Source organism: Molossus molossus, unplaced genomic scaffold (assembly GCF_014108415.1).
Source record: "Molossus molossus isolate mMolMol1 unplaced genomic scaffold, mMolMol1.p scaffold_m16_p_9, whole genome shotgun sequence".
NCBI lineage: Eukaryota > Metazoa > Chordata > Mammalia > Chiroptera > Molossidae > Molossus > Molossus molossus.
In genome coordinates, this window is record NW_023425403.1 from 104,481,522 (window position 1) to 104,509,491 (window position 27,970).

The 27,970-nt window shown below is 47.2% G+C and overlaps 1 protein-coding gene across 1 annotated transcript in view; it reads right to left on the reverse strand.

Moving 5' to 3' along the window:
* STARD13 (StAR related lipid transfer domain containing 13) overlaps positions 1-27,970 on the reverse strand; it is a 239,307-nt gene that overhangs the window by 62,466 nt on the left and 148,871 nt on the right. Inside the window, exons 2-3 of the mRNA XM_036249813.1 lie at positions 6,913-6,984; positions 3,484-3,565 (exon numbers count right to left, since the gene is read on the reverse strand). Coding sequence (XP_036105706.1) covers positions 3,484-3,565; positions 6,913-6,984 — 154 coding nt within the window. The remainder of the gene's footprint in view (positions 1-3,483; positions 3,566-6,912; positions 6,985-27,970) is intronic.

Below are 27,970 nucleotides of genomic sequence, written 5' to 3' on the forward strand. Positions count from 1 at the left end.
ACCGGCTGCCTCCTGCATGCCCCCCATTGGGGATTGGGCCCACAACCTGGGCATGTGCCCTGACCGGGAATCGAACCAGCGACCTCTTGATGCAGGGGTCGACATTCAACCACTGAGACACACTGGCTGGGCCCCAGTAGAATTTTTAAAAATATACATTGATAGCTGTTTCCAAATGTATATGTGAAGGCAGAGGAACTGGAATAACTAAGACAATCCTGGTAAAAAAAACAACAAAGCTGGAGGACACACCCTGTTGGGTTCTCAGACACACAAAGAGCTCAGTAATCAGGTGTCTAACTGATGAAAGAACAGAACACAGACAAATGGAACAGAACAGGGAGTCTAGAAATAGACTTAGATAGATGGTCAAATGAGTTATAATATACGTGTAAAAGCAAATTCAATAAAGAAAATATAATCGTTTTAAGAAGGTTCTCAACCAATGGCATACTGATGTGCAAAAAATGAATCTTGACCTACCTACACTTTGTAACTTATAAAAAAATTAACCATTGATTTAAATAAAATGGACCATTGGCTTAAATATAACACAAAAAACTGAAATTTCTAGATGAGGAATGTGACCTTACATTTGGCAAAGATTTCTTAGGTATGACATTAAAAATATGAAAAAAAGTCAATAAAGTGGACTTAAGCAAAATTAACAACTTCTGTTCTGGGAAAGACACTGTTCAGAGAGTGAAAAGGCAAGCTGCCAACTGGCAGAAAATACTTACAAAACACATCTCTGACAAGTAATTTACATCTGGAATATACAAATAACCCTCAAAACTCAATATAAGAAAACAAACACCCAACTTTTATTTTTTTTTATTTTATTTTTTTAATCCTCATCCGAGGACATTTTTCCATTTTTTGGAAAATCCAGACAGTGTGGGAGGGAGAGAGAGGAAGAGAGAGAGAGAGGGAAACATCGACGTGAAAGGGACACATCGAGTGGCTGCCACCCGCACGACCAACCAGGGCCGGGGACAAACTGCAACCGAGGTACATGCCCTTAGCGGGAACCGAACCCGGGTCTCTCCGGACCGCAGGCGGACGCTCTAACCACTGAGCCAAACCGGCCAGGGCCAAACACCCAACTTTTATAAAGTGAGCAAAAGACTTGAACACTTTTCCAAAGAAGATCTATTGGCAAATAAGCTCATGAAATGATGTTCAACATCATCACTCATTAATAAAGTCCAAATTGAAACACAGTGAAGGAACCCCAGACACCAAGTAGAATGGCCCAAAAAAACAAACAACAACCCTGACTATACCAAGTGCTGCAAAGATGTGGAACAACAGAAACTCTCATTTATTGTTGGTGAAAATACAAGATGGTATGTTTACTTTGGAGAAGTTTGTGATTTCTTATAAAGTTAAAATACACTTATCATATGATTCAAAAATTCTATTCCTACAATTTAATCCAAAAGAACTTCTGCTCACGCAAAAACTTGAATATGTATGTTTATAGTAACTTAACCACTTCAACCCACTTAAACTGGCTACAACTCAATTGTCCTTCAATCGGTGAATGGACAAACTCCTGTGTCTATCCACACAGTGGACATTCCTCAGCAATCATACTGATTGATACATACAACAACATGGGCTAATCTTACGTACATCGTACTAAGTGAAAGCAGCCAGACCTGAAAGCCCTGATTGCATATTCATGGCATTCAGGAGAAGGCAAAACTACAGGTGCAACACCAGATCCGTGGGTGCCAGGGGTTGGGAACAGGTGTAGAGGTTAATGATAAAAGGGAACCAGGGAATTTGGGGGTCTGATGAAGTGTTCTATATTTAGGTTGTGGTGGTGGTTAGATAACTTCAGGCATTTGTCAAAACTCAAAAAACTGTAAATTGAAAATAGTGAATTTTATCACACACACACACACACACACACGGTGGGCAAAGTAGGTTTTGTAATACAAATAAATAATAATACATGAATAAAAACTGTTTCATGCACTCACAACTGTAAACCTACTTTTACCTCAATTTAAAGAAAATATAAATTTCAAAATGCAATTAGGAAAATTAGCATAATATAATACAATTTAAATACAAAAATTATTTACTTAAAAAAATTCAACTAGTAAAAATACGCCTGATTAAAACTAAGAGGGAAAACTCGGGATGAGGTGCTGTTTGTATAGTTCTGAGTCCGATGAATACTTTTGGGGAGGGAGTTGCTATGTTTGGGGTGTACCTCAAATATCCTGACAAGAAAACCGCTTTTACAATTCATTGCCTTTAAACAGTCACCACCAGGCATCCATCCCTCTCTCCCATGGTCACAGATGGCATTGTGTGCCTGTGGTTTTCTGGTGGGAACAGTCTGTTCCTTTCACTGAATAGCTCTCCGCTGCTCCCCTCACTGAAGCAGACCCAGTGTGTGCCTTGAATGCTCCGAGACCGTTTCTTAATGTTACTTTCCTACCGGAACCGCGGTGACCAGCTTGTGAGCCCAGAAACACACACCTGAAGATTCAACGAGCCTAAGATGATTTACACACCGTCTCTCATCTGGACAAAAGTTTTGCTCGTCATTACTTTCCTATTAAACTACCCTCTTTCCTATGTCAAATGCAGAATATACTAGAAAGAACACTGAATTGTAAATTACAAGGACTCCCTATTAAGGTCAGTTCAGCCCATGGCTTGCTGTGTGGCTTCAGAAAAATGACTCATCTCCTGTAACTAATATTTATCTCCAGCTCTGATCTCTCCAGGGCTTTCGATGGGAAACTGCAAATTCCTACAGACATGCACCTTCTCAGGCAGCATTTCACTGTGCAGACATGCTGGCTACATTGGCGTCTTTTACTGTTACCCAAATTATAATTGCTACTTATTTGTTCATGATTCAGGCTTTATTTCTTTAGCTAAGTTTCTCCAATCAGATTATAAATTCAGAGGAAGGAATTATTCATATATATATATCTTGGTCTTCTTAAAGCATCTACCACAGAGCAAAGGCTTAAATATTTCAGGTTGCCAAGAAAATTACTTGAGCTTACATATTCCAGTTTTCTGATATAATCACTTGACTTGCAAAACATACAGGCCAATTCGACATAGTCCCAGGGACTGCCGCTCCTGCTGTGTCCTCCCACTCCCCACCCCCACACACAACCCCATCACTGTCTCTAGCCTTATCTTGATTTACTTTTCTCACAGCATCGAACACTCTGAGATGACCTCTCCTTCTCCCTCTCTTCTCGCTCACTCTCCCTTTCCTCTTCCGATGTATTTTCTGAAGCCTCCTACTAAGATTTAAGCTCCATGGCACCAGGCCTGATCATGCTCACTGCAGTATATACGTAGGACCTGGCCCCTTGCCTGGCACACGGTAGGCACTCAATAAAGACGGACTTTACTGAACTAGCAAACTCACCTCTCCATATAGTGAGGTCTATTGGAGACAATTAAAAGAAACAAAAACACTTCCTTCACATGATTTACCTGTAAAGCGGTTCTACAAGGTCCTTCTCGAGAAAATCATGATCATTCTTAACAGCCAAAATGTTGATGGGAAATTGTGAATCTGAAAGAGATAATGGGGGACACAGAAGGATTTACTGCTTTGTGTTAAGCGAACAGACACACCCCTTCAGGCCACCATTATACACAGCAGTGGTCTGCGCAGCAGTGACTCCCCGTTGACAGGGGCGTGCTGGTACTAAGAGAGCAAGCAGTTTTATTTTTATCACAACAAATGCTTTTAAAGGTATAAAAGAAGAATGAAATATGAGAATAACTAAGTGCTTGACCTTGGATGGGACTGTATGCTAAATGCCTGCATTTTTATAGCTCGTCATGATCGACACACTTGCCTACACGGAGGACAGCTTCACACTGTCGCCATTCACCTAAGGCCTGCCGCTCCCAGCCTGACCAGTGCAGGAAATGTTTAGTTTGACAGATTGTTTTTTTTTCCCTTCAGAAAGAAAATTTCCAAAAATATCCGCTTAATGGTCTCAAATTTTTCTTTTGTAGCAAAATCTTGAATCACTTTAGAGTATAAGCAAAATACCCAAACAGCTGCCTTCATCCAAAGAGAACAAGAAACTCCATCATGACTTTTCGCCAGTCTATTTATAGCAGTGTTGGAGTCAAGGGCAATATTCAAGACACGGTGTTAATTTTGGGTACCTCATTCGGAGGTAAGAATCTGGAGATCATTGTGATAGAGACCAAGGTCAAACCTCACAGAGAGTGTCAGTTCATTATCAATACCTGCCATGCTTTCTCATCCTCATTTTATAGTTTGCAGTACTGACACCTGGCCAGCCATAACACATCCAAGGGATCTAAATCTTAATGCAAGTTGGAAACAGAAACAATTCCTCTTCTGGTGAAAAAAGTAATGTGAGTGAATTCTAGGTGGTGCCAGAATAAAGACTGTCTTGTTCTGCGAGGGACAGAGTGTGTGCAGGTTGTTCAGTGTGTGCAGGTTGTTCAGTGTGTGCAGGGTGTGCGGTGTGTGCAGGGTGTGCAGGGGTGCGGTGTGTGCAGGTGTGCAGTGTGTGGGTGTGCAGGTGTGCAGTGAGTGCAGGTGTGTGTAATGTGCACAGGATGTGCGGTGTGTGCAGGTGTGCAGTATGTGCGGGTGTGCAGTGTGTACAGGTGTACAGTGTGTATGGGGTGTGCATAGTGTGCGGGGTGTGCAGTGTGTGCGGGTGTACAGTGTGTGTGGGGTGTGCAGAGTGTGCAGTATGTGGGGATGTACAGTATGTGTGGCTGTGCAGGATGTGTGGCTATACAATGTGTGCAGGTGTGTGTGGCTGTACAGTGTGTGCAGGGTGTGCAGGTGTAGTGTGAAGGGTGTGCAGGGCACACAGGGTGTGTAGGTATTCAGTGTGTGCAATGTGTGTGCAATGTGTGCAGGGTGTGCAGGGTACGCAGGGTGTGCAGTGGGTGCAGAGTATGCAGGGTGTACAGTGTGTGCAGGTGTACAGTGTGTGCAAGATGTGCAGGGTGTAGAGGGTGTGGAGGATGTGCAGGGTGTGCAGTGTGTACAGGGTGTTCAATGTGTGCAGGGTGTGCAGCTGTGCTGAGTACACAGGGTGTGCATGGTGTGTAGTGTGTGCAGGGTGTGCAGGGTGTGGAGTGTATGCAATATGTGCAAGGTGTGCAGCTATGCTGAGTACACAGGGTGTGCAGGGTGTGCAGGATGCCAGTGTGTGCAGGGTGTGCAAGGTGTGCAGGGTATGGAGGAGGATGTGCAGGGTGTGCACGTGTGCAGTGTGTGCAGGGTGTGCCCTGGCTTTCCATCCTGCCTCTGCTACTCTTAGCTGTGGAACTGGGGTCAGGCACTAAACCACTTCCAGGCCTCTTCCTTCATGTGCAAAAGGGAAGTGATGATGATTATAAGGCCCTACAGTGTCATGAACATTAAACAAATAGATATATAAAGTGCTTTGAACATTACCTGGCACACTGTAATTTCTACAAAGTATTTGCTAGTATCCTTATTACCTTCACTGAATAAATATGGCTTCAACACAATCTGACAGACACAGGTTACTTATGAGGTATCTCTACTTCTTAGCCCTTTATGGACACTTCATGTTTAAATCACTTAGCATTTTGAGTTTATAAAGAGTGCACATGGTATAGTAGAAAATATACTGCATCAAAGCTCAGGAGACTGATTTTAATTCTGATTATTCTACCTTTTAACCTTGGAAAAGCCACTTAACATTTAACCTTGGAAAAGCCACTTAACTTTTTGGGGCCCTGTCTTTCATCATCAGTGAATTGGGAGTAGGGGTGGGAGTGGGGGTTGTTTAGACCAAAATGATGAGGCCTTTCCTTGCCCAAAGGGCTATAATTCTGTAAAAACTTTCATCAGAGGTTCTAGACTTCAAAGCACATTCAGAGATCTGCTCTCCTGTATCTTCACAGAATTTAAGCCAGAGAAGTAGAATAGGTGATTTTGTTTTGTTTAAACTATAAAACAGAGCTTCTGAGTGAGTGAATGAGATTCACCATGAGTACAGGTTCATTTTGTTGATTCTTTCTACCCTACATACATTTTATACCATCAGGGAGTAGCCTGCAGTGGACTGTGCAATGGACACTTCTAGAAATAAACCCTCCTCAGATCATTTTAAGTGTGTCATCTGCTTACTGTTGGGGTCCTGACTAAGAACTCCCCAAACATAGTTAGAAGCCTTGGTTACAATTAAGAGATATTCATTTATTAAGTTAATAAATGAATACAACTGTCAGATAAAACACCAACGAAAGGAAGTATTATACTAGCAATAAAAGCACCTTACTTAAAACCCCCAGAATCGGCCCAGCCAGTGTGGCTCAGTGGATTGAGTGTCATCCCACAGACTGGGAGGTCCTAGTTTGATTCCTGGCCAGGGCACATGCCCTGATTGTGGGCTCAATTCCCAGTAGGGGGCGTGCAGGAGTCTGCTGATCTATGTTTCTCTCTCACATTGATGTTTCTCTCTCTCTCTCCCTAAAAAATCAATAAAAACATTAAAAAAAAAACAAAAAACCCAAATCATATCTGACCAAAATTACAACTTAAAAATGCTCATACAAAGTAAGCAGAAGTGAAGACAAGGCTCACGACAATTTGTTTTGTTATTTTTGGGAAATGTATCAACAACGAATGTATTGTACTTTCAAGAAAACTGAGACTGGAAACAGACAAGCTGCCCCGCCAGGAAGCGGAAGGGGTGGAGCCAGGGACGGGTTCAGAGCCGGAAGCAGAAGGGCCGGGCACAAGAAAAGCAGGCTTGGGAAGCAGTACTCATTTCCAGATTAGGGTCGGCACAAGCCCTGGTCCTTGCGAAGTCAGAGGAAGAGACAAAGCCAACGGGCAGACAGCGGCGCCCTGGGAAGGCCCCCCGCGGGGAAGGACGCACCTACCCTCATAGAGCTGGGCGTACTGCGGGAACCCGGCCGCCCGCAGCCAGTCGCAGGCCTCCTTCGCCTCGATTTCTGAAAAACACAAGAGGGGAGCGTGAGTGCCAAGGCCACAGGACAAACTGGCCAGCCCTGGGCGCCGGTCACCACAGAGCGGAGGCTCAGGTGTGCTCAGGGCTTCCCAGAACCGGCTGCGAATGAGCAGGTATCACCAAGGTATCACCAAGGTGCAGGTATCACCAAGGTGCTTGTTATGTGTCTGTTAAGATCATCTTCAATGCCGATTGTAAGTATTTAAATAACAAAACATTTTGTAATAAAGATTACAGAACACAAGGCTGAGCTTTAGGCAGGGAAAACCGTCTCTATTTATACATCGGGAAGCCAGGGGCCTAGGGAGGAGGAAACAGTTCCTTATGATACTTTTGTAAAATAATTTTTTGAACTTTCAAAGATAAGGCTAAGAATATTTATGAACATTCCTTTGTCTTTTCCTCTTGGGATAAGGAAAGAAAGAATACAACAGGGTAGTCTAAGAAAATGTATTTTCTCATGAAGAAAGGAATTATAAAAATCCAATGTATTATTGTTTCTTTAACGTTCTAATGGCTTTAACTCCCGGCACCCGGTGTCCATTCACCCAGCACTTTAGAGTGACATCAAGCTGCTCATCTGGACCTGAGAGCCGAGTTGGACGGGGCTGCTAGAACCCTGAGGGCCACACTCCAGAGGCTGATGTCTCCTTTGGTGACCTCTTTCGAAATGGATGCTCCCACAGCACCGGGGACCACAGGTCTGGAGAAGCCGTGGAGGGAGATGAGAGGAGCCTACAGTATGTGAACCAGGTCACTACTTGACCTTTGACTCCTGGACCATCTCCCAGCCACAACGCTGTCAGAGAACTGAGTGCAAGGGGAGAGGTTCATCTGTCAGAAGTCCAGTCTCTCCAAACGAAATGAAACAGCCCGTTGCAACAGGCTCCTCCTCTGCTGCTGGGAAGGAGCCTGGTCAGGCCCTGCACTTGCATTTACTCCAATGCGCGCCCCCTCCTCCCCCACAGCAAAAGCCAAAGTGTACAGGGACTTTGGGGGACCATCGCACAAAAACAGTCCACACCAACATCAGCTGGGGGTCAGAGCCTGCATGTCTACGCTGAAATCTGTGCCTGTGACTCAGTGTTTAACGTGACAGAGCGATCTGGTATGTGTTAGGGAAACAAACCATCAGCCAGATCTTGTACAGGCCCCAAAGGAAAGAGCAGAAACCTATAATCCTGTCCCGCCGGTTTGGTTGAACATGGACTGAGGTTTGCCATTAAAATCAGGAAAACAGAGCCTGTGAGTAGCTCTGTCCCAGAGTGCCTGCTTCTTTTGGCACCCCCTAATCCACTGTTACTCCAGTGACTGACAGTTTCTAAATCTGGAGTGTTTGCCCTGGCATAATTGCTACTGGCACAGACTCCTTCCTGCCACGGCCCATCAATCAGAAATGCCCAGGGCCCCAAGCTAGAAGTAAAAGCTTTGGAAGCACCTCTATCAGGAGGGGTGCCTCCGAGACCCACACATGCAGTTCAAGACCTTCAGCTGAGCTGTACTGAACTGGCCAAACTGGGGTTTCCCTCAGAAGGTCACAGCTACTGTGCGGCTCAGAAGTTCTGTTGAGTCCTCACCTGCTAGTCCCATTGGAAAATCACGAGGATTTCGGCAGCAGTGGGAAATGCCTGTTCTGATCGCAATACGTAGAACCTGGCGTGAATTACTACCGAAAATTTTGCCTTCAATATTTTCAAGCTTCAGCTTTGCTTTTTAGTTCAATATAATATAGTACAGTGATTAGTCATGACAAAATAGCTAATTTCTACATATGTTCTACTTAATTACGAGCCAGCAGGACTCATGAGGAGCACAGAATTCCACATTTTCCATTTGAACTAGAGGAACAGTATGCCTTTCTCTATTTCTTACGACTTTCACTGCATATGGAAATGCAGCATTAAGCGGAGCGTCCCAGAGACAGACAGTGAGGAATAAATGCTGAGCCCTGGGGCAGGGCTCTATACCCCAGAACGCGCAAAGGAGAATGGGAAGTAAATGTATAAAAAGCTGTAGACTTGACTGGCCGTGTGGCTCCGTGGCTGAGTGTTGACCCCTGCACTAAGAGGTCGCCGGTTTGATTCCCGGTCAGGGCACATGCCTGGGTTGTGAGCCTGATCCCCAGTGGGGGGCGTGCAGGAGACGGCCAATCGATGTTCTCTCTTATCTCTACCTGTCTTTCCTTCTCACTTTCTCTCTCTCTAAATCAACAAGGGGGAGGGGGGAGTGTAGACTACCAGCCCAGGACAGGGGTGGGGTGGGGTGTGGCCCAGACACTGGAGAAGAAAGGACAATGAACTGGGGGAGTGGTGGGCACAGGGGGTCCCTACAGAAATATTCTTTCAGAACCGAGGACTTGGGATGTGCCGTGGAACAGGTCTCAGACTAGCCCGGGAGATGTCATTTAAAGGCTCTCTAAATCACTTTATTTATTTTTGTAAGCGCAACCTAGACAATACACTGGAATCCTGCCCATACATAAACATAAATAATCAAATCTCAGCCAGAACCCAATTAAATCAACCCCTCCAACCAGCAGATATTTTGATGCACAGGCATTTTGCTTCTCAACCTCACAGTCGAATGACAACAAGAATTGCAATTAGTAAATACTGAGTGAAAATAAGTCACACCTCAGTCTGGTGTTGCCTGCTCACCAGCACTGCCCACATCCAGCTCACTCTTGCGTTTCTGACATGTCTCTCAGACACACCCCCTGCTCTAGCTGCAGGCCAAACACCTTGATCTCTCCATTTCAGGGCAAAATGAACTCGCTTACTGCCCGGTGACAAAGCAGACAAACAAAATAACCTGGCACGAGGAACCACTGCTAACTCCACGTGGTCTACCCAGTGGACGTGGAGGGAAGCAGGCCTTCCAATTCTGCTGATTCTGCACAGCCCCCACCGAAACACATCCGCCAAATGCTAGTGTTTTCCCCCGGGCATGGTACCCTACAGTGGCCAAAAGGGCTGGAGAATGAGAAGGAAATCATTATTGCCAGTGTCACCAAATATTTCACAAATATCCACCTAATACGGGTTAAATGACATTGGAGGGGGTGTGGACATCTCTTTCTTACAGTGCTCTCACGAGCCAGAACAACACGGCATAGTAGCTTTAAGGGTCATTACAACCACATTTTCACGGCTTTATCTGTTCTGCATTCACTGCCCATACCTGTCCCTGTAGCTCCAGGGCTACAAGTGAAGCATCAGCCTGCTGTAAGTCCCCATGGGACCTAAGACAACGTCCCCGGACAGACCTCTACGGAAGTTACTGCGGTACGTCTGCAGAGAACATTCAACCTATTTGGCTCCAAACATGATCAAATTTCAATAACAGTTTTGCGATTATTATACAGAAACACCACTTTCGTGTTCCTCTAGTGGGTATCTACTTTTCTTGCCCAGCATCCTTCCCCACTTCTTCAGGTAACGGAATTCCCCGTGTTCAGACCTCTTGTATGTGGCTGCGAGGGGCTGGCCGCCCTCTGTCCAACCGCATGCCTTGGCCATCACCAGCACCAACACAGGGATGGTGTGCTCCTAAGGGCACCCCGCTCCCCTGTCTAAGAAGACAACGGACTTTGGGATCTTAAGTCAACAGTTGTCCGGGGGATGAAATCAACTGGTTGAAAGGTGCAGATCAAGTTTTTTCAATCGGTTGCTTGATCTGTACAAAACCCCAAAACCCTCTTCACTCAATACATTCAGAAGATGGTTCAGTGCTGGGTTTATTTTTCTGCCACGTATCTGTGAAGCCACTTGAGGGAAAATTACTTGCTTTGCCTCAGTTTTACATGCTTAAAACATGTGACCTCTGTCCAGAGACAGACACAGGGAGGGGCTGTCTCACTGGCTGTCCCATCAGGTGCAAAGCGATGAGATGAGAATCAAGTCACCGTGGAAACTAACCATGGCCCGCGATGCTGGTCTTAAGTGCTATCATGTTTCTTAATAACACAGGCTCGGGGATGAAAACACAGAAAAAGGTACAATGTCTGAAAAAACTCAACCCTTGTCCTGTTACTAACACATGAGTCAATGTGTTATTTGTCGAAATGGTAATACGGTAACATCTGCGGTTGACTATTTTTTTCACATAATAATACACCATGCTTATTCTCTAAATACTTCATTTGTGAATGCGGCCATTGTGTTTCATGGCTGGGATGTTATACCGTCAAAGCAACCCAAACAGTTCAGCAGGACGGCACCAAGGAAGGCTGGTCATGGAGAAGGCTGGACGTCAATGTGACGGATGAGAGATTTACTAGCTGTTTCTTCAAGGACATACCGTGTCGCGGTGTGTGGACACAGTCAAGTGGCCAGGCCCAGAGGGCCTCAGTGGAGTAAGGAGGTGCACTGAGCTCGGCACATTAGCTGCGGGGTCCGCGGGCCTCCTCCCAGGTCACACCCGCAGCGAACGTGTGACCTGGTGATTCTAGAGCGCTCGGGACACTGCGTGTGCCCAGCTAAGCATTTAAGTACATTTTGGTTTACATTAACCTCAGCATAGCAAATACTTTACCAGAGCTAGCCCAAAGGAATACTCTTCTTTCAAAATGACCAAAATTTAAATTCGGGCCGCATTAACTTTTATGATCATCAGAGAACTAGCCGGCTAGAAAGAACCTGGTCCGCTGTGGATAGCTTTCAGAATTATTCTATGCAGGCGTATACATTTCTGCTGTTCTTCTGTATCTCCCGCAGTTTCAATGGACAAGCTGGCTCCAATTTAAGTAGGTCTTCTTTCTTAAGTGCTCATGAAAAGTTTCAAGAAAGGGGGACGAAAAGGCATCTGGGCCCCCCTGCGACGCAGAAAAGCAGGCTCAGAAAGTTGTTTTCTCACTTCTACTGGCTAACCGGGCGGGCACCCTGTCTCGGGGAGATTGTGGGGGCTCCACCACCACAACCTGTCTGCGGTGGATGCAATCATCACCATTAAAGTACATTGCAGGCGTTAGCACTTCAACAGGCTCACAGGGGTTGGTTTGGGACGATTTTTATGGCTGAGTGAACTTTACTATTAACATACTACTTAAGGCAAATGACTCCTTTGTCTTCAGATGGAATTTCTCAAGGAAAGTCCCTATATACTGAGGTGTCTTTATTTGGCCAGACACAGGCCAGGTGTTACAGCCAACGCTGGAGCATCCATCCTGTCTGTGTATGGGTATGAATGACAGATATTCTACCACACACCACCACCTCCCTCTCCCTGGAGGGCTGTGTAACCTTAATCGCAAGTGTAGGGTGGCAGTAACAGACTCTGATTTAGGTCCCATGTCACGATGTCAGGCTGCATCTCTGCACTCTGCATTACATAATAGGCTTACTGTGAATAAGTATTAAATGTATACCAAATATATATTTTTTCTAATATGCATAACATTTTCCTTCCATAATAGGAGTCAAAATACAGGCTATTTAGAATAAATGTGAGACTATTAACCACTGAATATTCAGTGGAAAACTAATAAACACCATTTCAGCTCCCATAACATAAAGCAACTTTCTCCTTGATGTGCAGCAAAACATCTTGCTGTCAGCTGACATGTAAAACTGCAGGCGGGAAAGCCGGAGACGCAGGTGTGCCCCGTGACACGGAGCTGTGCTCAGCTCACAGAATCCGTGGCCGTGCCCACGTGCATTCCTTTCTGGGAAACACGAGGCACAGACGTGACGAGATATACTTCCCACCACCAGTTCGGAACTCCAGTCTTGTTCCCAGGACTGAAACATCTTTTGCAAGTTGGATTCATAGCCGATCCAGTCACTTAAAAATAATTTCTATTATTGGAAAAGAGGATTAAGTAAATGGTTTTAAATCACTTGTTTTCAGTGTGGTTTGGAAAATCATACATAAAGATGATAAAGAGTGTTTATATACTTAAAAAGTGATTTTCCCAACCACACTAAAAAAGTGATTTATATAAAAAGTATTATTTATATAACATTGTATAGATATATTAAGAAGTGCTGCATATGTTAGAATACGTAACATATAAAACATCTGCAACATTTAATCCATTTATCATTTATTTAATTATTAAACTTATGATAAAAACATATATACCCACAAACACATTTTATTCCCTCTACGTTCCCAACGATCCCCTGCTCTTCCCAGTTGCCATGTGATGTGCAGTGTTCTTCCAACTGGGAAGCACATACTGCCCACCCCATTGGTGTGCTGCTCGGCCAGATGCCCCACCTGGGCCAATGAAATGCGAGCAGAAATAACGTGTTCAGGTTCCAAGCAAAACTGGCAGGAGCCATCAGCTGGGCCAGCGTGCCTGCTCCTTCCGCGTACCGCAGGCTAGCAATCGCACGTCGAGGCTGTTCCTGCAGCCTGGGTCCCAGAATGATGGCACCGGGACGGGGGGTGGGGGGTCACAGAGACCAGCTGCTGACTTGTGATGTGAGCAAGAAATTAACTTCTGTTGTTTTATGCCACTCAACTTGGAGGACAATTTGTGACAGTGGCATAATCGAACACACGCTAATGTCACACAGCATGCAGACATTCGTTCTACAGATGAAGCACAGCAGGGACCCTGGACTTGGGTTCAGTGGGTCACCGTATTGAACACAGTCATGCTCAGGAATCATTTGGGCCTGGACTTCTGCTCCCCTGCCCACAGTGCGCGGGGCTTTAAAACATGTAAACCACCTTTCGCGTTCATCTCGCATACGTCCAAATGTGTGAGTGTGTGTGCTCACATTCACAAACACACACTTCTCTCTCACACACACAGCAAAGTCAATGTTCAGCTGCCATTTCTAATATTTTAAAAAGATAAAAAGTATACCCCCCAATCAATCTCAAAGACAAAGAGATGCTCCTCCAGCCAGCTTCTGACCAGCCTGTCCTGCTTCGTTTTGCATGCGGTGAGCAGCTCTTCCCTCTCCTCCTCCGTGTGGTACCGAGTGTCCCCACCAGGCGCTAGCATGTCTCGGGGAGGCCACGTGTACACACAACCACATGAACACCCCCAGTGTTGGACGCTGGGGTGCCGCTGCTGACCAGGAAATCCCACGAGATCCTCCGCTGGACTCAGTTAAGCAACTGAAATGCCAGGTGGGGGGACAGAGCTGATTCAGACAACCCGAGGGAGGGCCACATGCGCAGGCTTGGCCCCCGTGCCCCCGTGTCCACCCCCCAGACAATGTGGTCTGGAATAACCCTTCTCGGGACAAGTGTGAGATTCTGGCAATGGTCTAACTCAGCTTCTTTGGCTTCTCTTGAAAAGGTGGGGAGTCAGAGTTCGCCACATCTGACTTGGAGTTGGCTTCTCAGCCGAAGCCCTCCCTCTGCAGGTCGGCCGCACTGCCAGGGTCAGAGGCCCTTGCTGACTCACTGTCTGTCCCGCCGGGAAAGAGCAGCTGCTTTGGACAAGTCCCACCTCCACGCAAAAGCAGCGTTCGAGGCTTTGCGCAGGTGCTCTTCTGTCCTCTACGGCTTTAAGACTTTTCGTTTTGTTTTTAATCCTCACCGAAGGGTATTTTCTCATCAGTTTTCAGATAGAGTGGGAGGGAAGGAAGAGAGAGAGAGAGAGAGAAACATCGATGTGAGAGAGACACATCGAGCGGTTACCACCCACATGACCTCAACCGGGGTGGGGACAAACTGCAACCGCGGCACGTGCCCCTAGCAGGAAGCGAACCCGGGACTCTCCGGGCCAACGCTCTAACCGCTGAGCCAAACTGGCCCGGGCTGTGCGTGCTTTATTTTTAAACATGACTGGGAGCAAATACTTACTGGGAATTTCTAAATGCGCCATTGCTTTTACTTGTCCGCAATAGCACTGCTTCTGTGCGTGATTTTCTAGACATATGCCAGTCATCCCAGAAAATAACAACCTGGGCCAAGACATGAAGTTTTATTAGGTGTTCCCCTATTGTTTCATTTTTCTTCATGTTCTTCAGGGCCAGAGACTGCAGACTTTAGAGGTTAGCTCTCTAAATACTGAGATTTTTATTTTGCAGTCCATTAATAGACAGTGACATTATGTATTCCTTTTAGAAAACAACTTAAAATGAGTTTAGGTAGCTGAAATAGCTTTACCTGATTTGGGGTGAGAGACATGGCACCCCCTTTTTAATCAGACACAGTGATACCGTAGTGTCATGCTACCATCATGCCACATGGCACCTGACATTAAAGTCAACTGAGGCGTCCCATAAATGCACCAAAGGCAATCAAATAGGTTTAACAAGTTACATAAACTATTCAAAAGTTTTAAAAGTTTTAAAATATCAGTAGTTCAATTTATATAGTAGTAAATTCTCATTTTAAAGAAGTCTTTGGATCATAATAATTATTGTCAAAGAAATCTTAAATGGACCTCTTAGATGTTAAGTGTGACAACACAGTAGGACATGGCAGAGGCATGTGTCACGGACACACGACTCTTCTAAATGGAGTGCAGATCACTCGCCTTATCCAGCATGGATGCAGTTACCTCACCCGCTGTGGGCGTCCACCAATTTTTATGAAGGTAGTGAATACAAAAGTCTTGACTAATGTGCTTGCCCAAATTCTCACTGAATTCAGGTATAGAAGAAATATTTCCCCTAAGAACAGATTTGAATAAGAGATAAATGTAACAAAATTTCCTTTTCGATGAGATCTAAATCTAACGTTTGAAACACACACATGCACACAAACCAGGCTAAAGTATCCTGTTAAAAAGAAAGAACATAAACCAACTGAGCAAATTTAAAAGTGTCACGAAGGATCCTTTAAATTCGAAAGCACCAGCAAACTGGCACCACGGAGGCCATTGGTGGCACCGCCCTCCGGTGACGTGGCCCGAGTGCCTGTCAGAACCCGCTCCAGGACCGGCCACGCCCGAAACCCCGGCCCTGGGCTACATTCAAGGAAGGTGTCTGCAGAGAGGAGAAGACTCAAGTAAAGACACTACACTTATTCTTTAAAAATCAAATAAAAATAATTTCAACCTCTGACACTACCGAAAAAGAGAAAGGAGAAAGAAAAAAAAAAGATGAAAATTTGCTATAATTCTACCACCTAGCAACTAGCACTTTGTTGGCATGTAGTCTCTGTCCCTTAGTGAAGATGTGTGTGCATCGAGGCTAAGTATACTATTTACACACTCTACATGAAATCGCAATCTCTTTGTCACTTGGCAATACATCTCGAACCTCTTTCCATGCTAACAGATGTCCTTCTCAAACGTTCTAGGTGGCTGGGTAACATTCCTATTGCTATTACTTTAAAAAGCATTCTCTTCCATCGATTCAGGCGTCCAGAGTCATGGGCTAAAAGTAATAACTCCAGTTCTCGGAGGCTTTCGTTCTAAATAGAGGGCTTCTCCAGAGCGTGCCTTCTGTTGAACGTACTCGGGGAGGGCTTCTGGGCTGGCATTTCTCATGTGATTTTACATTCTGGATTAGACCTCCCTTATGGTTCTCATTTATATTCTCAGCAGACTTCAAAAAGGAAATTCCAAGTGGAAGTTTATTCATACACCAGAACTATGTTTAAATGATGCTACAGGGATGTCTTAAACTAACACAAGTCAGGAAGTTCAAAGTTCAGTTAGATTCTGGACTGGTTCCCACTCTTCCTCCCTGGTATTTGGAAAGTGGAGATTTTATGCAGCAGCTGTTCTGCTTGTCTTTGGCTTCCTGGACATGCCTTCAGATGATTTTAAAACTCTGTGTAATAAACTCCGGTGCTGCTGGAGTTTCAAGGTTACGGTTAAAAAACAAAACAAAGCCAAACACGCTAGACCAAATAAAGGAAAACTTCCTGTCTTGTTTCAGTGACTAGGTGACTCAAATCCTTTAAATAATCAAAAGCAAAATGTGACCGAAATTTCTAAAACTAGAAAATTCTCTGAGAATGCATCCCTTTAGAACAAACAGCTTCATCTGTGTGCGGGTGAATGTTACCGCCTTAAAGGGGAGTTTAAAGTGAACATACGAGCTCACTGAACTTTGCCCTTAAATAATGGCATACCTCATACCTATTACATAAATAAACTTCAAGCTTTTTCTCCTACTGAATATTGACACTTAGTTTTTTTAATTTATTTTTTGAAGAAGTCTCACCGAGGATGTTTTTATTGATTTTAGAGAGAGAGGAAGGGAGAAAGAGAGAAACATCGATGTGAGAGAGAACATCAATCGGCTGCCTTCTGTACATGCCAACCTGAGATCTGACTGCACACTGGGCGTGTGCCCCAGCTGGGATCTGACTACACACTGGGCATGTGCCCCGACCGGGATCTGACTGCACACTGGGCGTGTGCCCCAGCTGGGATCTGACTGCACACCAGGCATGTGCCCCGACTGGGATCTGACCGCACACCGGGCGTGTGCCCTGACTGGGGATCTGACCACACACTGGGCATGTGCCCCAACTGGGGATCTGACCACACACTGGGCATGTGTCCCAACCAGGACTCGAATGTGCACGTATTTGGTGTGAGGGACGATGCTCCAACCAACTGAGGCACCAGCCAGGGCTCACTTAAACACTTTCAAAGAGAGATCATGTGGTTTATAATGTATTTGAACTATGGGTTTGATACTTAGTTTTATAAATCAACTTTTAAAAATGAGTCAGTTTACCCTGGCGGGTTTGGCTCAGTGGTTAGAGTGTCGGCCCAAGACCAAAGAGCCTCGGGTTCGATTTCGGTCAAGGGCACGGACCTCGGTTGCAGTTCGGCGGTTCGTCCTTGGCCCTGGCCGGGACCACGTGGGAGGCAACCAGTCGATGTGTCTCTCTCACGTTCGTGTTTCTCTCTCACTCTCTCTCTCCCATTCTGTCTGAAGATAAATGGAAAAAATGTCCTCGAGTGAGGGTTATAAATAAAAGAGTCCGTTTGTTTGGAAGGGACCTTCGGTCGAGGCGTGAGCAGGCTGACGGGACCCGACAAAGCAAGGACAGGTGCCAGCCCTGGCCTCACCTCACAGCCCTGCACGAGTGACTTCAGCATGTCTTCGTGTCTTGTCTGCAGCAGGGGATGAACCTGTGTCCCCCAGAGCGCTGTCGCGGGCTGGGGTGAGTAAAGGGGTCAGAGTCCCTGGCAGACGGTTGGGACCAACACTGCAGATGCGCTGCACACAGCTCTGCCCTGGGCCTCCCGACCCCGAAGGCATTTTTCTGGCTGAGTCGCTCAGCGGACCTGAGCCCCCACGATGGGGAAGGCTGCTCTCAGGGACAGCGGGTGCCTGGGTCCTGCCCTGAGGTCTCTAAGTCAACCTGGGAAGACAAAGTCACCTCCAGGCAGCGCTACAGTTCAGGGAGCAGAAGCCTTCTCCAGCAGGACCGAGTCCTCAGGGATCAGGGCAGGGGCACGGTGGGACAGGTCCCCAGAACAAGAGTCCAGGAAGATGAGAGCCGAGCCAGGAGGTGGTTAGCGAGCTGGTTCCTCCTGCAGCAATGCCCTCGCCCAGCCAGGGATCCGGACTGGCACTGAGCACCTGTCTCCGCTCCTCCGTCCGGGCCTGCAGGAGCCGCTGGGGCCAAAGGCCTGTCCCTCACCCAGAGGCTCCTCGTGACAGGAATCTCACAGGACGTTCATGTTTGACGTCCTAGAAGATGTCATTACACTCTTTCTGCTAAACCATGTCGTATCACAGGAGGCCACGCTTCACACCACACAGTGCCATCTGACCAGATGCAATGAGGGTCGGACCGAAAGGGGGTGCTGCGGAGACGGCAGCAGGGCCGCTGTCCCGTGAGGACGTGAGTCCCGGGGGGAGGCGGCCTCGCAATGCCGTTTGCAACGCGCTGCCAGTTCACGCAAACCGTTACCCACGGCCCGACGGTGGGATCGCGAGGGCAAATGTGCTCAAACAGAACCAAATGCATCGGAACCTTGGGAAAGAGTCTGTGTCAGACACGTAGGCTGCGTTACGGGAAATGCCTTCCGAAGATTATTTTTCCATGTTATGAGAAAAAAACTGAACAAATAAATAAATCATGAGCAAGGAATATGGGCTTCCTGTGGAGAAATGACTGGGAGAACTTGAGGATTAATGGAGAGCCCGAGTTCACTGACCTCGAGGGGTCACGAGGCTCCCAGATGGACTTCCTGCCAGGTCATCCCCACTGTTAGAAACATCCTAGGTGTGTCTTCAGGGATCTGCTTTGTGAGGAGGCAACTGAGAAAGTAATTCAAATGCTTTGAACCATTTACACTTTAAAGCCAACAAATACTTTGCTTTTATGCTTAAAATGATTATGATTAATATTTCATGACCGCTCCAATTATACCTAATGCTGAACAGAAAACTGAGAACGCAGCCCTCTTTGAATCTTTTCTCCCCCGAAACAGGGAGCAACAAGCACACATGAATGCACACACGCAGGTATGCACTGGTTGAAGCCAGAGGCGGTCCGCCTCGCGCAGGAAGAGGCCCCGCCCCGCGGTGTGCAGGCGGTTGATTCCAGAGGCGCCCAGGGCCCGGAGGCTGTGCAGATGCTTCGTGGGCGGAGGCTGCAGGGCTGCACCACTCTCTCCGCCCACTGTCCTTCCCGCCAGCTCCTCAGCTGGCCCGAGAACTGCGTCGGCTTCCCCGAGGGCCGGCCTCCCCCGCTCTGTGCCCTTCGATCTCTCACACACACACACACACGGATACAGGTGAAATACATTCTGTAAACACAGCATAAACAACACTGCAAGCATCCTTAAATAAATACGTGGGGTTCAGTTTCCTCTTAAATGGTGACTTTGCAGGTACCTTTCACCAGATGGGAAACAGACTGCGTGTTTGCATGTCCCGTTCTTAGCCTGGAGCAAACGAGAGCTGACGGAAGGAAGAGGAAGGTATCTGTAGCTTTAAATATGGATAGGCCAATAAACACCTAAACCTTTCTTCAGATATGCAGGTGCCTCCAAACTCCCACGGCTGTTCTCTACATGGGAACATGTATTTTGAAAGTAGTTTGCAAACTGTAAAGTCCCACATGGACATAAGATAGCATTATTCTTCCCGCTGTGATCCCCCCTCTGAGAGGCAGGCCCCCCGATGCCCTGGCAGCAGTGTCTTTGCAGAAGCCGCTTGTGTTCTGAAGGGCAGGCCACTGGATGCTGCCCCCGCCCTGGCCGGAGTCATGTCAGCTGGCTCAGGCCTTTTTCCTTCCTGTGCACGGATTCCATGGGACTTCCAAGAGCACTGATTACTATAAAATTTACTCTTCAAAGATTAATAGAAGGAAAAGGTTTTCCTGTTTCTTACAAAGGAGTCCCTCTCCCTGATTGGGACATAGTCACCCTTGAGAATAATCAGACACGGCGGTAGAAAAAGAATACTGTAGGGCTTCGAACGTTTGGACCGAAATCCTACGTGAAAAACACACGTCACATAGTTGCAAACACGCACACCGCGGCATGCACACGCACACGTGGAAACCAAGCTTCACAAAACAACAATTGCAGTTTGTACATATGCAGTGTCACCTAACGTTTTCTGTTCTGTTCCCTTCTATTAAAATTGCTGGGTATGCCCACTGACTTCGTGTCCCCCCTTTAAAAACACTGCCTTAGATGAAACTGTTATATGAGAAGCATCTGATTAAATAAATGAATAAACTGATCCTGGTCTAAGAATCTGAGAGCTGAGGGTCTTCCCAGACCCTCTCCTCCCCTCCATTCCCCATACTCTCATACTGTAACCCTTAGACTGCTGAATGTGTCTCTTAAATTATTTCCTAAACTCTTCTTATCCCTTCTCCATCCCCTCTTTCCTTGGTTTAGAGCCTCATCATGTCCAGGACTCTTGCAACAGACCCTAACAGGTCTCCTGCTTTAAATCCGTGCCCTCCTTACCTTCGTAAGCGGCCAGTATGGTGACTCCTTAAGGCTCCCCCAGGTCTCCTGCCATCTGAGAATGAAGCCCCTTAGCATGGCCCACAGCGCCCTCCGTCAGCGGCCTCTGCGTGTGCAGAGCCCACTTAAGGTCAGCGCAAAAACTTCCTGGAGTTCCCCAGTCCCGTGGGGCCATCTCACAGGCAACACTCGTGCGTGGGCTGTTTCCTCTTCTTCATCATCAATCACACTCCTCCTACTTCTTTTACTCCTGACCTCCCCTCGTTCATTTTCCATCAATATTAAGCTAAGACACCGGCTCCTGAATCCCAAGTTCCCTACATCTACGATAATCCTTACGAGGTCTCGGGTGAAGGTACCTCTGCAAACTCTCCGGCTTTCTTTCTCTTTCCCTGGTTTGGCTGAAGGAAGCTAAGGGGCCCTGGCTGAGTCTCTCTGTCCCATCGGAGACGTCTGCCACTACTGCGGCCGGGGCCGAGTCGGGCTGGGCGCCAGCCCCGGTCTGAATCAACAAGTCAATGACACAGAGTCCCATGCAGCTCAGAGGCCTTCCAGATGTGGGCTCGGAATAGATCTGGGAAGTCAGATTCGGTCCAGAATTCTTTCCTATCTGGAGGAGCCCAGGAGGAGGGTACTTCTGGTGATGAGGAACAAGGCTTGGGTCCCTCATGAGCAGGGCTGAGGTTCAGTTCAGTCTGCACCAATCCTAAAGCTCCCAGCTCCCGAGGCTGCCCCACGCGGGCCTCCCAGAAAATCCTCCAGCCAGTCCACGGTGGCGCCCCGGGGGAAGTGGGGATGCTTTTCATTACAGTAGAATGATGCCTCTACTGAAATGTAGCCACTGCGGTAGAGTAGCAGTAATTCCTTCTCTTGAAATGTAACCACACTTGGCTACGACTATTCTGGCTCTCAGGAGCAGAGGGAACACGTGCGAGGGACTGTGGTGAACTTGTAGGTACTGGATTTAGCTGGGTCTGCCAAAAGACCCCCCTCCCCTTCACTCTGCTGAAAGATTCTCCTTCCTTGAAGGTACAGCTTGTTGACCACCTCCTCCGAGGCGTCTTCCCTGAACCCTTTCAATACTCATGGTCTGAACCACTCCATAATCTCTGGCCATCTGGACTTGTTATTCAGCCAATATATGTAGCCATGACTTCATAGATGTCACGTCTGATCACAGTACATTTGTAAACAGTGGAGGCTCCATACGAGTTATAATGGGTGCAGCTATTATGGCTCCTGCTATTTACTAACATGAAAACCTGCGTGTACAGGGCATAGCTGAGGATGACTGATGGTGATGACAACCGAGGGCCCTTGCTCACTTCTAGAGACAGGAAAGAAGACAGACCTGGGGGGCAGAACTGAATATGCTTAATAAAGAAAATGCAAGAACAAATCAGGCAAAGGAGACAGGCGAGATCTCACCGCTCAGAGAAGACAGTGCTAGAGGAGAGCGTAAGAGTGTGGCTGACGGTGGGTCCGTGAGCAAACTTTCTGACGTCAAAGTCTGTGTTCTCATAAGCGGGATAGGCAGGAAGCTGCGCACCCTGCAGAGCGGGCGTGAGGCAGAGAGACAGAGTTCACACCGCAGCCCTGGTCCTGGCACAGGGCTTCGGACGTGACTCCGCGTCTTATGTGCGCTGAACAAAGTGAATTATGTAAATTGACAAAACACAGGCACTTACAATGAGTCATTATTATTATTATTATTTTTAATCCTCGCCTGAGGATATTTTTCCATTTATCTTCAGATAGAATTAGGGAGAAAGAGAGAAACATCGATGTGAGAGAGACACACCGAGTAGTCACCACCCACACGACCCCAACCAGGACCGGGAACAAACAGCAACCAAGGTACATGCCCTTAGCGGGAACCGAACCCGGGCCTCTCCGGGCCAACGCTCTAACCGCTGAGCCAAACCGGCCAGGGCTTTGTTACTTTCTCCGGGGCCTAGAGATCAAACTTGAACGAACGGAGAGACAAACAGGCAGCTGACAGCTGACTAAGCTGAAGGACGCGGGTCAGAGGCAGAATCTCCTCTGACAACATCCAGTGCTGGCTTGAAAACAAAGACCTTCCTAAATACATTTCCATGAAATGGCAGGAGATCTTATGTTCTGAAGGCAATTGGTGCATTTTATTTAGTAATGAGACCAACAGCTTGCAAAAATAAGTTCAGAGGGAGAATTCCAATTTGATCACTCTCTCTCCTGCTCATGGTCCTTCCTGGCTCTCAAATCCCTCCCAAGTAAAATGCAACTTCTGAGGACAGTTGACAATTCTAGAGCTCAGCCTGGGTCCCTGGCATGTCTTCCTGCACCTCAGCTGCCCAGGTGCCCTGGACGTCAGTGGTAGCAACCGACTCGGCTCCCTAAAGCGGCCCACCTCCTCCATCCCGCCCTCTGTCCCTGCAGGTACCTTTCCTACATCTAGAACGACTTTCTCCCACTGCAGCTGACCAGCCAGTTCCGGTCCCGACCAGTGCTTTAGCTCTGGGCCTGCCTCCCCTGGGAAGTCCTTCCCGCCCGCCCCCTCCGGCCCGGCCCTCCTGGGCACGCTCTGTGTACCTGCCGCTGGGCACTGACCCGGGCACGGACTTTCTTACTCTGCCTTTCTGGCTCCTCCCACGGGCACTGTCCCTGCATGCCCGGCCCAGCTCGGCCTGCAGCGCCCAGAGGGGCTAGGCTAAGGTTTGTGTGGCCGGCTGAGGAGGTGTCCCGCGGCCGCTCCCGGCCACCAGCAGTGCGGAGGACCGCAGGGCTCCCCAGTGACCTGTGAGGCATGGCCGGACTCCCAGCCTCCACGCTCCCGCTCCCGGTGTTGGCCTCCTTGCAAAGGAGCACATGGCTTCGCACCACAGCCTCACAACAGTCACAGGGAGAGGGGGTTCCCTGGGCACAGGAAGAACCACACGCTTTCTGATGAATCCAACCCCTCAATGTAACTGCAGTGGAAGGTGACGGATGTCCACTTCTTCGCACAGTCACAGGGCCGCTGAGTGGTCAACAGAGCTCCGTCCTCAGAGAGAAAAGCTCAAGAGGGCTTCATAACTCCACTGCCTAATCTTCTGTTTGAAATTTCCTAATCTTTTCTCACATGCCCTTCAATTCATACACGGAGTTTAAAAACAGTCCATAATTACTACAATTAGTAAAGTGTGTTTCTAACAGGCTTACTTTGGGTACAAAAAGTACCCTCACGGGATCTCGTTGGTGCCACAACCTCCTTCAAATGTTACGCTTCTCTTCTCAGCCAAACGGGGGTTCTCCGGACGGTCTGAATAACATTACTGACCACACATCCTAGAACCCCACTCATTTTGTGACACAATCACGTCATTAGCACAGACTACTTGAAGTTAATAATCCCAAACAGCAAAAACAATGAAAATTCCACACATCTTTGGTTTACCAAATTCTAGGTTTTAAAATTGTCTTTAGCATAATGGTTTCTATCAGGAGAACCCAGACAGCACAAAACGACCAATAAATTCTTCCAGAAATCCCCTCTGATACTGCTGCGAGGATTGACCACCACAGACCCCTCGTTTCCAATCACCCTGTGGAAATCTCTGGGAAACTTCTCGGCAGGGCTTTGCGACACTTGTCTGGGGCCGTGGGGGAGGATAACACTGAAGCTTACGTCATGTCATTTCAGAAATCCCCGCCCTGACACCCTCCCCTCTCACTACCCACTCACCTGACCCCAGGAACCGAGTCACTTCCTGTCCGTTAAACTGTGGCCACACTTGCCTCTGGAGAGCTTTGGCTGGGGGTGCAAGAAGGATTGGGAGCAGGGCCTGGAGGGCAGGCCGAGGGGAGAGGGTCCCACTCTCTGCATGGGCGAGAGGCTCTGAACGCTGAGCACGGCCAAGTCTTGATTTTGTGGGAGATAATTATCGCGCTATGACCCGAGCTGTGCTTTATTTAATACTTGATCTCTATCCAGAATCCTGACTCGACTCTTCACCCTTCCACTGTTTCTTTGTAACTTTAAAAAGAATGAAGGGTAAAAGCAATACAAAGCAAAATTTTCAATCTTATATTTATGAAAAGTCTGGGCAAATCTGAGACCTAATTAAAAATAGTGGATTAATGGGCTTCTATTTTTTTGAGACTTGCTTTCTTTCTTGCCACTGATATTAATAAATTGGACATAGTACACCAGTTTTAGCTTTCCAAGTCAGTTTTTAATAAAATAGTAAATTATTATGGTAAATTTTTAAAATTAAGAATGTAAAAATAATATGGTGGCAGACAGGAGCGTGGTATGTACAAATATGTAGGGAGACTGTGACTCCCAGCCCCCGCACGGGGGCCATGTGACAGAGCCCGTGCAAAGGATGGGTGATCTTCCGTGAGACCTACCAGTCCCCTCCCCTCTCTCCACCGGTGGCTGTCCCCTTGCCCAGGTGACCTCGGAAGCTGAAGGCTGAGGTGGGGACATTTCAGTTAGTCTGGGTCTGGAGCAGTGTCTTGTCCCCAGAGAGTGCAAAACCAACTTTAGTTTGTTGAGATTATAACACTAGAGAACAGGGACCTCTGCCTTCTTCGATGCTGAATCCCCAGTGGCCACCTTAGGTCTGGAAAAGAGCAGGTATATGCCCAGTGTTTATGAAATAATGAATATTTAATGAGCCATACAGTATGCACAGGGACAATTAAAATGCACACACAGAGTTACTGTTGAGAAAAATGCTGGAGACGCTCACACACACAAACACACTCAACTTCCCTCTAAATAGTATTTCAACACTTTTGACTTTTATGCCCACTATTGTTTTCACGGAAAAATTCCAACTTTTTTTTTTATCCTCACCCGAGAACATTTTTCCATTTTTTGTTCAGGTAGAGTGGGAGGGAGAGAGAGGAACAGAGAGAGAGAGAGAAACATCGATGTGAAAGGGACACATCGAGTGGCTGCCACCCGCACAACCGACCAGGGCCGGGGACAAACTGGAACCGAGGTACGCGCCCTTAGCGGGAACCGAACCCGGACCTCTCGGGACCGCAGGCCGACGCTCTAACCGCTGAACCAAACTGGCCAGGGCAAAATTCCAACTTTTTAAATTTAATTTATCTTTTTTTGTTTCAATCCTCACCAAGGACATTTTTGCATTTATCTTCAGATAGAGAGGGAGGGAGAGAAAGAGAAACATCGATGTTTCGAGAGACACATCGCCTGGTGGCCACCCACACAACCCCAACTGGGGCCAGGGACAAACTGCAACCGAGGTACGTGCCCTTAGCAGGAACCGAACCCGGGACTATCTGATCCACGGGCTGATGCTCAAACCGCTGAGCCAAACTAGCCAGGGCTAATCAATCTATTTTTAAAGATTCTAATTTTTTATAATTAAAAAAAATATCCTCACCCAAGGATATTTTTCCATTTATCTTCAGATTCAGAGGGAGAGAGGGGGAGGGAGGAAGAGAGGGGGAGGGAGGAAGAAAGGGGAAGGGGAAGAGAAAGAGAGAGAAACACCAATATGAGAGAGAGACACATTCATTGGCTGCCTCCTACATGACCACGACCAGGGCCAGGACAGAACCACACCTGAGGTACATGTCCTTGACTGGAACCGAACCCGTGACTTCGGTCTGAGGGCCGATGCTCTAACCAATGAACCAAACCAGCCAGGGCAAGATTCCAACTTTTAATACGCACCACACTAAGCAGACTGTGAAACCATTTGTTTTGAAGGGTTCAATTCCTGTCCCCCAGCCAACCCCGACAACAAACCTGGCCTCAGCCGACCGAACAGGTTGATTTTACTGCTCATGAGTCTGAGAGACTCGCATGCATGTCAGAAGCAGTTGGCGGTACCCAGGCTCCCACGGCAGATCCCTGCAGGAGGTACGACCGGGAAGACCTGCTCCACGTTCTCTTCCTAAATGAACACCTTGCCCTAGGACTAGTCTCTGAGTCCTTGAACATGGCAAATGGTAAGAGCCTTTGCCTTCATAACAAAACCCACAAGGCCTTTTTACATTTATTTCAGGCTAAATCTGATTTCTAGGCTGAAGACGATGAAGTAAGGCTTGGTGTTTGCTCTTGACACTAAGTGTGACTAGGTACTGGGACAGACGTTCTGTGTCTGTCAAGCATAAGTCAACGGTTCCACATCTTTTATTTATGCTTCTCTTTTGTCATTTAAAAACTTTTTTTTCTTTTCTTTTTATTATTTAAAAAGGAACATCATGAATAGCTTGATGCCTCATAAAATCATAAGGAAGAATTTGCAATCAAGAGTTTCTAAAGTCCTTAGTATATTTCTAAAAGGTGACAGGGGCACATTTAATCTCCCAAGTGGCTACATGTTTAATACTAGTATGTAGTGACTAGATGTGACCAACTCTTAGGGATAAGAAAAAAGCAAGGGAGGAAGTTAGAAGAGAAAAGAGGTAGGAAAGAAGAAAGATCAAGGGAAGGAGAGAGGAAGAAAGGAAGGAAAGAAGGAAGGAAGGAAGGAAGGAAGGAAGGAAGGAAGGAAGGAAGGAAGGAAGGAAGGAAGGAGGAAGGAAGGGAGAAGGAAGGAGGAAGGAAGGAAGGAAGAAGGAAGGAGGAAGAAGAAAGGAAAGAAGGAAGGAGGAAGGAAGGAGGGAAGGAAGGAGGAAGGAAGAAAGGAAGGAGAAAAGAAGAAGGAGGAAGGAAAGAAGGAAGGAGGAAGGAAGGAAGGAAGGAGGAAGGAAGGAGGAAGGAAGAAGGAAGGAAGAAGGAAGGAAGGAAGGAAGGAAGGAAGGAGACAGAAGGAGGAAGAAGGAAGGAAAGAAGGAAGGAGGAAGGAAGGAAGGAAGGAGGAAGGAAGGAGGAAGGAAGAAGGAAGGAAGGAAGGAAGGAAGGAAGGAAGGAAGGAAGGAAGGAAGGAAGGAGACAGAAGGAGGAAGAAGGAAGGAAAGGAAGGAGAAGGAGGAAGGAAGGAGAAGGAAGAGGAAGGAGGAGGAAGGAAGGGAAGGAGGGAAGGAGGAAGGGATGGAGGAGGAAGGAAGGAAGGAAGGAGGAAGGAAGGAAGGAAGGAGGAAGGAAGGAGGAAGGAGGAAGGAAGGGATGGAGGAGGAAGGAAGGAAGGAAGGAAGGAAGGAAGGAAGGAAGGAGGAAGGAAGGAAGGGAGGAAGGAAGGGAGGAAGGAAGGAAGGGAGGGAGGGAGGGAGG